The sequence below is a fragment of the Topomyia yanbarensis genome, chromosome 3 (genome assembly GCF_030247195.1).
Source record: "Topomyia yanbarensis strain Yona2022 chromosome 3, ASM3024719v1, whole genome shotgun sequence".
In the NCBI taxonomy this organism is placed as follows: domain Eukaryota; kingdom Metazoa; phylum Arthropoda; class Insecta; order Diptera; family Culicidae; genus Topomyia; species Topomyia yanbarensis.
This window is the reverse complement of record NC_080672.1, coordinates 312,326,360-312,339,254: the sequence shown is the minus strand read 5'-3', so window position 1 is coordinate 312,339,254 and position 12,895 is coordinate 312,326,360. Positions and strand designations below refer to the sequence as shown.

The 12,895-nt window shown below is 38.2% G+C and overlaps 1 protein-coding gene across 1 annotated transcript in view; it reads left to right on the top strand.

Moving 5' to 3' along the window:
- LOC131689425 (phosphatase and actin regulator 4) overlaps positions 1–12,895 on the top strand; it is a 534,941-nt gene that overhangs the window by 100,098 nt on the left and 421,948 nt on the right. The window contains exon 2 of the mRNA XM_058974505.1: positions 5,604–6,927. Coding sequence (XP_058830488.1) covers positions 6,687–6,927 — 241 coding nt within the window. The 5' untranslated portion in view covers positions 5,604–6,686. The remainder of the gene's footprint in view (positions 1–5,603; positions 6,928–12,895) is intronic.

The window sequence follows — 12,895 nt, the reverse complement described above, 5'->3', positions numbered from 1 at the left end:
ATATGGTTATATGGGAAAGCAGCAATTCATACTATTTTTAGCAAACTACGTCTGAAACATAATCTTATAGGTTTCGCCAGACATTTGTCATATAGGTGATACTACTCAAAGGTTCGTTTATCGTTGCTGCTTATGACATGAAACTGGCAGCACCATCATGCTTCGAAATTTAAATTAGCTTTCGTGAAGCTTTTAAAACAAACAACTATTATTGCAATTGCAACCAAGTACCATTTACATATTCCGAAACTGACAATGCATACCTGATTCATCGTAGCAATACAAGCCACTTCTCGTGTGATCATTTGTTATCGCGCGTTTGTACCTACTTGCTTGCTATCGGTGACGATAACCTCCCCTGTGTAGGTGTAAGAAGATGAGATTATTTGCACACGTGTCATCAGGCAGGAATAACTCGTTGTTTTTCTTGTTTTTGAATTGCAAGCCCCTACCAAACCAGGTGGGTGTAAGAAAAGATACAAATTTATATCGGTAGAAGTGCCTTATTTCATAGAAATTATTAGTTTTTTTGAGATTTATAACAAACGACGTCGTCAATGTGATTTCTGTTTCACGATGCAATTTGAGTTGGGGAGTTACATAAGTTGTAGTCATAAATTTGACGTATAGAGAGATTTTCGAGGTTTTACTTTTCTTATAAAAGACATTTATGATATGTGTTCAAACTTCCAAAACTCCTTCCAAGGCCAGGTATATACCAATCGAATCGAATTGGTACAATCTAAATTCTTAGTAGGTTATTTTCTACAGCGCTTTTTCTCGGATGCAATTTGATGTGGGACACCCTTTAGAAGCCATTTTAATTGGTTTCTTAGCTTAGCTTAGCTTAGTGGACCGTCCGTGAGTTTCCCGTGATTGATCAAAGCCTGTTTCAATTGCATATTAAATCAATTGTATGATACTTGGGAGTAGTACATCATACTCAATGTGCAACGTAAAGAGACTAAGATTATAGTGTGATCAATAACGTAGATGACCACGCCCATGCAGGTTAATTTTGGGATGGGAAGGAATATCAGTTCAACACTTGTGGCTATTATAACCGAGGAATTCTCTACATCATCCACAAGTGTCGCAGAATAGGATTGGTGTTAGTAGGTAGGGAAATGAATCAGGATATATCTTGGTAGATATTGTGATTTAGCTAAGTACTCACGCGCTTTGTTTTTTTTTTTATTTTGGAGCAATGTATTCAGGACACTCCAATAGAAATATGAATGCCGTTCGAATAGGCATTTAGATAATTATTCTTCTGTGGGGCGTTACATAAAAGGATAATGCCGCGTGGAATATAATAGAGATATTAATTCACCTATAGACAAAATGATCTTAGCAATATGTACGGATGTGGCTCGCGATCAATTTCCGAGAATTCAAACGAGCAATTTGAACTCCGAACAGCCGGCCATCAGGAGTATTGCTTCTTATTAACACTTCAATGATTATTTCCAAAGTTTGCAGTACAAAGCAAGCGTACAAAAAGTATAAAAGTAGATATCTCAAATAAATGTGAAGAAATTCACTGCAAAATGTTAATGACAAGTTGGCATATCCACTCTCCCTATCAGACGCGTTTCCATAATTGGGTTAAATGACAAATTGCGAACGACATGTTTATTATGCGTAATAAATATAATAAACACAACGACAAGAGTTTTTGATCCATCGGCGGTCCAGAAGAAAAATGGATGGAAGAAGAGCAATACTGGCAAAGACCGACTGCCGTATAAGCTGTTCAAACTCGAAAGAGTGACGCAGATTTTGAAGAAAGGACCAGGAGTGCGATTTTACGAAGTTTTAGCTTCCGATGGCCCTACATTTTCTGACAGTGTGAAGTTCTGAAGTATTCAAGTGTTTACCAGTGTTTGGGAAAGCAAAAGTAGTACAAACCTAGTGTCAGACCTTCGTGAGACCGGAAGGACTCACTTTTGGAAGTATTCGTCAATGTAGACGGTTCCAGATTTAATAAAAATACTGGCTTATTTTGACACATCTACAGATCGCTTACCACACAAAAAAACTTTTTGTGTAATTTGACAGCTTCATCTTGGGCCAATTCGAAAAAATTCCTACTTGGAATTTTGCCTTTTTTACTTAGTGTAGAATTAGAATTCATCCTTTACGGCTATAGTGCAATCACTAGAAGAAACCTAAAACGTTGGTACACAATCGGGAATAGCAAATCAGAAAAGATGACTATATGTCAGTGATTCACTCAATATAGAATGGATAGAGGCTATGATGCAAAACCTTAAGGTCCGTCCAGGTGAAGTCTTCGGTACGGATCAATACCTTGACCTAGGAACTCCTAGGATGTTATTAGTCGCCTGTTACGACATTAGAGCAGGTTCCCAGTGGTTCTATTCTTGGCTGAAATAGCGGAAAAAATTTAGCCCGCCGGACACCAAACGGCTTAGAAGCAATTTCAATTGGTTTCTGCGTAGAAATTAAGAGAAATCATCAAAACATTTTTTTTACAAATCTAATTAACTCACGTCCGGAAGTCTCTACCCTCGGTCCTAGCAGCCTAGGGTTGTGGCTTCAGTTGGACCAATCAAAAAAGATGCCCATATTCACTAGAAAACAAGTTCCATGGCAACATAACCGGGAACACTAGTGATGTGGGAAAACTGATTCTCTTCTAGCATTTATACCATACACTAAAAATTATGCATCCGACTCACGGTCTGCCTGTGATCATTAAAGAATACACGCCACATGATTAAAAAATCGAAATTAAACACGCGAAGTTACATACACGTGACAAACACGTTAACATACAAATGTTTGAGCCCTTTGCGACCATCCACGACACCAACACTCGCGATCTCGCAAACATAATAACATCCCGGTGATAAGATGAACGTCTCAGCGCTTAAAAATTTTCAAATGCAGTCTCTAACGCGAATCTTAAAACGCGCTCGCACGATCACAAATCGGCCACTTCCGGAAGTCTCTATTATCAGTATCAGCAGACTAGGTCCATGCCTTCAAATGTACCAATTTAAAAAAGAAAGCTCTCATATCCACTGGACAACATGACCGGGTACTCTAGTGGTATGGGGTTACTCACTATCTGTCAGAATGTGAACTGTGCACCGAAACCGAAATATGACGGTTAGCGTAATAGCAATGGAAACAATAAATTCAATCGGAAACGCAAAACATTCCAACTATATTTGCACAGAAACATTTGGTTCAATCCAAAAAATTTTCCTTTTGGAAATATTTTTGCAGAATCAATTCAGTTAAAAATTCAGTTAAAAATGTCATCTTGTGCGTCCCAAAAACCGCAGATATATAGGTTTTAAAGTGAAACGATCAACATTACCGAAGACTGCAAACTGATTCGGTTTTGCACTAATAAGGTATTCTAATATAAAGTTATGCGTTGCCTCTCTTTGTCGTGCGTGCTTAGAATAAGAAATTTACAAAAAACGGTTGACTTTCAAAGTTATGTAACTATGTCGGGGATCCTTTTCATGTTGATAACTTCAGCAAAGCTGTTTGTTATAAAATTAGCCAAGTTTTAAGTTTTGAGTTATGCATCGATCCTGTGAAAATTTTAATTTTAATTTCCTGATTTCCATAGATATATATTACTAACTTGAAAACTCTTGTGGGAGAACTAGAGCTATCGAAAAAAACTCATATTTTGCAAATGATTTGTGGATCCAATTATTATTGGAATTAGCAGTGTTTCGAAAAAAGTCAAAATTATTGCCGATCTAATAACTATAACTGAGATGTGTCACTTGATTACCTGACAATCCTCCTTTTTATAGCATTGTGTGCTCTTAAGATTTCATCAAATAATATTCCATTTCTGATACATCAATTCGCATCGGCGATAGAGCAGTGGGCATATGGCCAAATTCCCGCCGGGTCGTGCTAAACTGATAAGCTGAGAAGTTCAATATGCAGGGGAAATACGTATTGTTTGATCTGAGTAGCATGATCGCTGATGTTTCTTGTTACTAACGAATAAGTAATGTATGATTAAATGAAGCTTGAGACAGACACAAGTATATTTTTTGCTGAGATGGGACTAGTTGGTGCTGGACCTGTGGCCTTCGACTGGCATGATGGTAACGATGTCTTCATAACTGGTTGGTGGATGAGTATTCCTACTTACAAGTGCTTACACTCTGCTTGAATAGGGATATATGTGGGTTCTACTAGTCGTCGACTCTTTTGATTTTGGGTAAGCTGACTGATTCAGGAAAGGGGTGCAGTTATGACACCTGGGAGAATGTTTATTGTTTCCCTCGACCAGTCACTTTGGCTCTTGGAAATGACGAATCGCTTGCTCAGATCGGTGTGGTTTGTTAGAGTCGAATGCCCTGTTGCTCGAAAGGACATTTAGTTCGAGCAGATTTAGTCGTTGTCTAACTTAAAAATACTGTCACTACTCTAGCATATTTAGCTAGTGTACATCAAAGCAACTACCGATATCGACTAGAACAGGAATTATCAAATTTTGTTATAAGAAATATGACACAGTTGCAGAAGAAAAAAAGTATTCGCATGCAGGGAAACTAGAGGACGCGACATCACACTTTTTGAGAGAAACCTGGGCAATTTTTTTTTTTACTCCTGGCCACTTCATCGGATTTGTCCCGCGGTGCGATGTTTCAACAGTCCGATAGGAAAGGAGAGGTTTTCTCGACACCAACTTCATAACAGGTTCCTACTTCTCCCTATTTTAATATAAATTTATTCATGTGCCTGATTTAGGCCGCGGTGCTAGGACGTGTTGAATCATAACTGATATATGCGGGGATTTTGGTTGTCACATTCGACGCCGCGTTTGTTGTTGTTCTTCTCAGTGATGTTTTATGCCTTAGCTAACCGTCTTGGCGTTACCAGTACTCAATTACGCACGTTACTTAGCTGTATAAAGGGCACTTTCGTAAGTTTGAGCTCCATTTTCATCAGCAGCAACTGTTCCCCCTCGTGCATTGTAGGTCTAATACAAGTTTGTTTCTAGTCGATTTAAATGATTTTGCACTGTGGGTTGCAACTATTCTAAACTGTTGTACAATGGATTACGCTCAAAACGGTAGAATGAATTCATTTCTTGTATTACTGATAGTTATAATGGAGTACTTGTTTGTAAAAATTCTGGAAATAGTTTTAAATCAAAGCTGAGATGAGGCAGCCAAAATTAATTTCTTTGGTTGTTTTTTTACGACTTTAGAGACATAAACAGTCGCTAATAAGGGGTTTAAAATTTCAGATCGTCTTTAAACTTAGTTTTATCAAATGTGAATGTATATCTCTTTATGATTACATTTTCATCTTCTTATACATGAAAAGTGAGAACTGAACAAATCGCTGATATTTCCTGTTATCCTGTATGACGGACAACAGGGCGTATCAGAGATTTGCTTAGGGTAAGTTTTATGGGCGAATGATATACTGAAATCGTAGAAAAGAGTAACCAACAGAAAATACGCGAAGCTGACTCAAACATGGAATAAATTGTCCTCCCACACAAGCCAAACCTTTTGCTAATGGAATCCGGGTGAAAACGATATGTTATTTATTACTAAAATCACGAATTCTTTTTTTCTCAACAGAAAAAGCAGCGACGGCAAGATCAGCAGTTAATCGGCGGAAGTACCACTCATACAAATCGGCATCAGTATTTACAACTGCATCACCACAAAGCGACAACAAAGGAAACAGTTCCAACCGATAGGATACGACGGAAGAAAAATTATGGGAAATATATTATTGTGCACTCGGTTGACGGTAGTTGGTTACAGTGAAAAACGATGAAGCCCAACTCGATAAGCTCATCGATAGCCGATGGATATAATTAGTTTGGGGGAAAATTCGAGCCCATCCGCGTGAGTGCACTAGAGGGAGCAGAAGTTCAGTGATTGTATGTGAGTGTGTCTGGGTGGGATTATCATGCCGTATGTGTGCTCAATACTTTGTTTTCAATAGTGTTCATCAAAGTCTAAAAAGTGAAATTTCATGGCGAAACTGGCTGTTTGTTAAGCTAATCAGTTTTATGGGAGAATTTACGAGCTGATATTCTAAACGCAATCTCCTTGATTAGTAGTAGCTATAATAGTGTTGTAGTAGTGAAATCCAATAATGCTCTAGTGCCAAATCTATCTCTATTTTCGACGCATATGTAGTTTAGTGGGGGAGAATCACGTGTACATGTTTTGTAACCACACTTTTTGGAAGGTTTTCTATGTTGGGAGTAGTCGAAGCCGCCGAGAAACGTGGCAACCTTAACGTTGTATTTACTATCGATGTACATACCACATCAATAGCCTGTCAGCGGGAAGTACTTGTGTACAACAAGAGATAAAAAAACCCCGTCAACCGGAGTTGATAAAAAGTGAGGCTGCAGTGAATAAAAATGAAATGAATTTACATAAATGCAATTAAGGTGCAGAGAGGTGTGCTTTTCCGCTGGCTGGTTGATGAATGTCTAGCTTATTCTAGCTGGCAGACCCAGACAGTGTGCAACCGGAAAAGCTTCCGCACCCGCCGTCATCTAACCGACGACGCTCACTTCCAGTTATATCTCCGGTACCACCAGCACCCGATCGTGTGTGTGGGCCCATCGCAACACCCCCTTATCTGCGCACATACCTACGAGCAGCACATGTGACATAGCCCCATAGTGAGGACAAGGAAAAATGTCTCTCAACGGACGGGATCTAATGAAGCAACCGCCGCCTGAGTACAACCAGAGCGTACTGACGATGCAGAAATCGGTGACAATCACGGTGACGCCACAGCGGAGCAATTCGATGGATTTGCTCAACTTTGAGGAAAAGCGGCAACTGATTGCATCCTCGCTGTCACTATCGGACATACTGCACGTCAGTCCGGCGGCGGCCCATGTGGCCAAAGAGGTCGCGGCCAGTACGGTAATCGGTAAGTTTGCAATCGGACGGCGTTTGGGTGTGTTTAAGCCGACGGCTGACGACTACATAGAATTAATTTTCGGGGTAATTGATATTGTTTGATGTCAAATTGGTTTTACATGCGTTCATTTTTCAAACCTTTTTTAATCACGATACCATTGCAAAAGATGATAATAATAATTTAGCTGAAAATCTCGACGTCCTTTGGAGGAAATCAATTAATGAATTTCGAATTCTATCACCACTGTGTATATCGGATTATCACTCTAAGTGAATCATAAAGATAATTTCTTTGTCTAAAGCATTGTCAAAAACTGCAAATTTGGAATTTGGGAAGAAGTTATTGGACGTTTAATGAACTATGTCTCAGTTAGATTTGCTCGAGGCCTGTGGGTGAAATAGTAGTCGGTTCCCACGAACTTATTTGTTTGGCAAAAAAGTTTGTTGGCTATATTTGCATGATACTTTTGACCGAATTTTAGCTCATGAGATGTATCATCTTCTGGTTTGAACAGTTTAGCTTCACATTTCATCACATAGACTAGTAACTTTTCACGACTAGCAACTTTTCAATGGAGAAATCTAGGAATGAGTTTCCTTCTACAAAGTCGTAGAATAGACATTTTGCACTACTTCTTTTTAACATGTCAACATACTATCTTTCTCCGTCGAATAGTTTGGGTCGGTTCCTTCTATGAGGTGAAATGTGAAACTAAAATTTCACAGCCCAAAGATGATAAATATTGTGTATTAAATTAAATTATCCTCTTTTTCGTTAAACAAATAATTTCGTGGAACTCGACTTCTGAACCACCAACAAGCGCAGTTAGGTCCTATGCAAAATTAATTCAGACATCACTTGGTTAAAAAATGAATAACTGCATTTGGATCGAATCGACATCTTCGACAAGGTTGCTAATAGTCAAAGTATCTTCCTGATTTTAGAACTAAATTTAGAAATAATCTGATACTATTCATCTCATTTCCCGATTTTGCAATTTTAAACAAATAATACAACACCACGACTTTACAGAATAAACCGTTTTAACAGCGAAAACAATTCTTTGGAAACTCATAATGATTTAAAAATAAACCACTCATTATTTTTTCCGATCTCTTGCTTTCAAATTAATGATGAGACAAATTTCTTTATCGCTACTAGCTCAATTTTCGTAATACACACCGACCTAGGTGAAATAGGTTTGCACATAAATTCTAACTTTAGTCATTTGTACTGTCCAAAATCTAACAAATCACTCGCTTCGGTTATTTTTAAATGATTTTTTAAAATTTTATCTAATTTTTCCTAATCTCATCTCAAAATGTCAAAATGCCATCTCAAAATGTCAAAATGCCAAATATTGCAAACAGCATGTCGATAATTGACATAGTAATATGCATCCTAACTTTAATTAATCATAAAGACTCATTTCATAGAAAATTTTGATTTATTACTTTAACTTATCAAGCCAAATTTATCAGTGGTCGTATGGAAATCTATCACAATGTTGAACATTCTCCATATTGTTTTACTTAGTCACACTGATTTTAGCTTGTTTGCTTCTCCCCTCTATGAGTAGTCTGTTTTAAAGTCCTGAATCGATGATTTTCTGTTGGTCAATCGCCAACATACAAACGATCACAAAATCATAAATTGTACTCGTACTGGAGCTCCCACTCCAAATTTTGCATCTTGCATACTCTAGACAACAAGTTTCAAAGTGCCATAACTATGAACTCCTGTGAGAACAGGGAGCTCACTTTCTCCCTTCATCTGAACCGTACACTCAAAATTAAACTTCAGAATGACTTACAATGTTACAAAACATTAAAATGCCCTCGCGAATATGCAAATAACTATACGGTTATATAAAAGAAATCAAAAAAGTTATTCACAAGAGAGCATACGACACAAAAACACTCACGTGATCAAACACGTCAAAATAGAAACGGTTGTGCGCTTCGCGATAATACCAATCTTCTTATGCATGTGAACATACATTCGCGACCATCCGCGCATACCTACGCCCCCAATCTCGCATACCTAAAGCGCTCCGTTGAACAAGTCAATATGTTAGCACTTACGGTTTTCATAAATGCGGTCCCAAGTGCGATTATATCAATGCCCGTTCCCAAGTGTTCATGAATCGGTTACGTCTGGAAGCTTTTTGTTTCGTCTCAAAAAACTCATATACACTACAGGTACGTAACCAGAGGGGTTAAAATAACTTAAATTAAATTAAAGAAAAAACTCTTCACATATTTGTATCTCATTTGGTTTGAACAAATTGATGAGGAAATGTTGAAGAAGATTGCCTTTCCCAGCCACCAAAGCTAACGATACTCAGTGTGCTCTCTGCTTCTACCCAAACCACCACGAAGCGAAAAATACATGCAATTACCTTTATATTGTGTGCCCTGTTTGAAGGACAAAAGAAAATCGTAATTTGATTCTTACCTTGGTGATCTGAATAGATGAGTGAATCGTAGAAACAGGAAGTGGTGCTCCGGCCAAATACGATGGCTATTGACTTCCTGTCTTTATTTTAACAAAACCGAACATTCGTGGCGTAAAACATTTAGTACCATGTCAGACATTCAATGCTGATATGGTTTTTCAAATCGGCCCTGGCAAAAACAACAAACGACTTGGCTGTTCTATCACGCAACTACATCTAGACTCTATAGAACGCGCTTCTTCTGGCAAACGATGTCCTTGGAGATTTCAACCAGCATTCACATTGGTTTCTTCTGGACGTGGGTACACTTACCGTAACCCGTTATCCTCGACAACACATCCTACCAAGCGCTTACTTCTGGACGCGATGGCTCTTCACGGATTAAATCAAGTAAGCACGATTTCCAACCATCAATCTCGTTTTCTTGATCTTCTCTTCGTCAATGAGCGTACTTTACTTGAGTATTCTGTGTGTGAAGCTTCCAATGCACTGGAGTGTGATCGTTCCTTTGGATATCTATCATCCCGCTTTAGAAATATTTGTAGCTGTTGTTCGTCGAAATTTTCGCAAACCTGAGCACTACGCTGCTCCCTATTGCTGATTGCCTATAGTGTACTACTCACATAATCACAGGAAAGGGCTAAAATGTTGCGACTGGTTGAATTTATAACGTAATAAGTTTGATCAAATTTGCGTGATGCTACTGATAATAGTGGCAAGACGACGGATCAAGAAAACAGGATGCTAACCGTTCCTTTGTATCTCCAAATCGCCTGCCAGATCAGATATTTTGGGGCAATTTTGACTATCTCTTCTCTCAAACATTCTCTGGAACGGTAAACTTGGACTTGACGCTAATATATTAAGATTTATGCATTAATACTATGAGCTTGATACACTGGAAGTCTCAGAGCGCCATGACCGAATGCTCTAGTGATATGGGGAAACTCTCTGCCTTTTAGATATGAAAATCGCATATAGCGCGATCATTCTAAAGCCCACGCGAATATGCAGGCGGTTACACGTTTATATAAACGATTTTATACACGCGACACACACACTTCTACGCGATTAAACCCGTTAACATACAAATGCTCGAGCTCAGCGCTATAATACAACATTAGTCACAAACGCCAATTTGCAATTGCGATCATCCACGCGAACCAACGCCCGTGATCTTACAAACATAAAAACGCCCCAGTGATTAGGTGAACTTTTTTTATTTCAATTATAGAGGTTTTAACTTTAAGGTTATTCGCCTCTTCGGATTAGAAAAATCTCTTATGAAAAATTTCTAACCCTATGTGCGGGGTCGGGACTCAAACCCAGGTGCGCAGCGTACAAGGCAATCGATTTACCAACTATGCTGCGCCCATCCCCATTAAGTGAACTTTTTAATACTTACCAATTAATAAACTAATCAAGTTACTTACCAATTAATAAGATCTCAAATGCGATTATACAAACGCGCCATTCTACGCGATCATGAATCCTAGCAGCCTAGGTCCATGTCTTCAGTAGGAATCTGCTGATATGAGCAACTTCATTCTTTTCTAGCATTTGAACCGTACATTCAAACTTAAGTATCAGATTCATGATCCGCGGGATCATTTAAGAATCTACGCGAATATGCGAATAATGGCCACACTTTTACACAATCTAATATATACACGCGAAGTTACGTACACGCTAACACAAGCGACGTACAAACGATCACGCGATCAAACACACTAACATACAAACGCTCGAACCCACGCATACCAACGCTCGCGATCATTAATTATCCACGTCCCCACATTTGAACTGTGCACTTAATATCGCATTCAGGGCAACGGCCCGCTGCAATCGGCCTTAAGCAGTATTTTAGTGGGTGACATTTCCTGTCTTGTTTGTAATTGTGGTGAGTGATTCTAACAGAGACCTTCCCTAACCTTCCGAGAGAAAACGTTTGCAACCGATAAACATTGTATCATCAGAGCTGTGTTTAGGGTTATAATGGCCCGCACACACGTATAATAATGGCAAGTTTATAATATTTTTAAAGTTTTTTTTTCTATTAAACTTGAGAGGAAACGTATGAAAAATACATGAATGGCCTACATAACATTTCAATCGTTTAGGGGCACGCTAATATGGTCCGAATTCGCTCAAATATTGTTCCAATTATTTTGATAGCTTGATTTATTTTTTGACCGGCAATGAGCAAAATTCCGACATCGCAAAAGTAACTACTACCCTATTTTACAGTACAGTATAACCACATCGTCTACATTTTTTCCAGCCCTTTTTCTTATCAAATTCGTAGGATATACGACAAACTGACAGGATCCAGGTTGAAAAATATTTTACATAAATACATTGAATTTCCACAAATGCCACAATAAAATATCTAGCAACCCATTATAGTAGTGTCTAATTGGTTGAGTATTTTCATTTAAACCAACACATATTTAGTACACTACAGTTGATAAAATATTCTTGTCGCACCAATCAGTAAATAGATTTCCTCAAAGTATTTGATATACTCAAACCCTTACTGGAGATAAAAGGAAAAATCAAATTGTGTACACCTTTTCTGAACCGCATCGAGTATGGGTTGGGCTTACGCCGAAAAACAATTCTATTGATTAAACGGGAGATCCCGAGCAAACCAAAAGCCCACAATACACCCATGTTCATGGGGTTTGACATGGGTGTTTGAAATGGGTTCAACCCATGAAAACACCATCTCCATGGTCCGGTAGATCCCATATAAAATACCATATGTTGGTGTATTTATGGGTTATTGAGACCATTTTATGGTGTCTTGATGGTTGTGAATTTTGGCACGGACCATGTTTAAGGTCTTTTCAAGGGGCTATGTGGTGTTTTAACCCATGAGTATTTGCTCGGGATACTCTTAATCGTTGATTGGAACGATTCCATCAAACTCCTTGGAAGTGAACCTAAAATGCTAAAACTTTTTAACGCTACCCATTTTTTCGTTATTGCTAGTATTCGTCAATGCTATGGAATTAGATACGAAATGATTTTGCATATTTTCGATCTGATAGCGCAAAAACCTTGTTATTTCGCTTAGTACATTATTACTACATTAATTACATTAACTCGGAAACTATTCTTGCCGACCTCTATACTGCCCATAAAAGCATAAGAGTCCCGTATTGAAAAACAGCAAGCCGAGAAAAACGCTGTTCAAGATTTACATTCTCATTGAGCCTTATGGATGGGACAACCATGTTTTGGTATTTTTTCGATATTTTCTAAACAAACCTGGTAATCTAATTTGTGCATTGTGATTCAATGGTGATACAAAATGCAAACCAACAGATAACTCATTTTCGACAAAAGTTCATATGGGACTCTTGTGCTTTTATGGGCAGTATAGTGAAACATTAGAACTACTCTACTTCAAAATTGTCTAATTTCAATGTTTCATAGGATAGGAAAAGGTTAGTTTCTCATTAAATTAAATTCAAACGAAAAGGCAGTTCTTAAAAATAAACTATATGATCGACG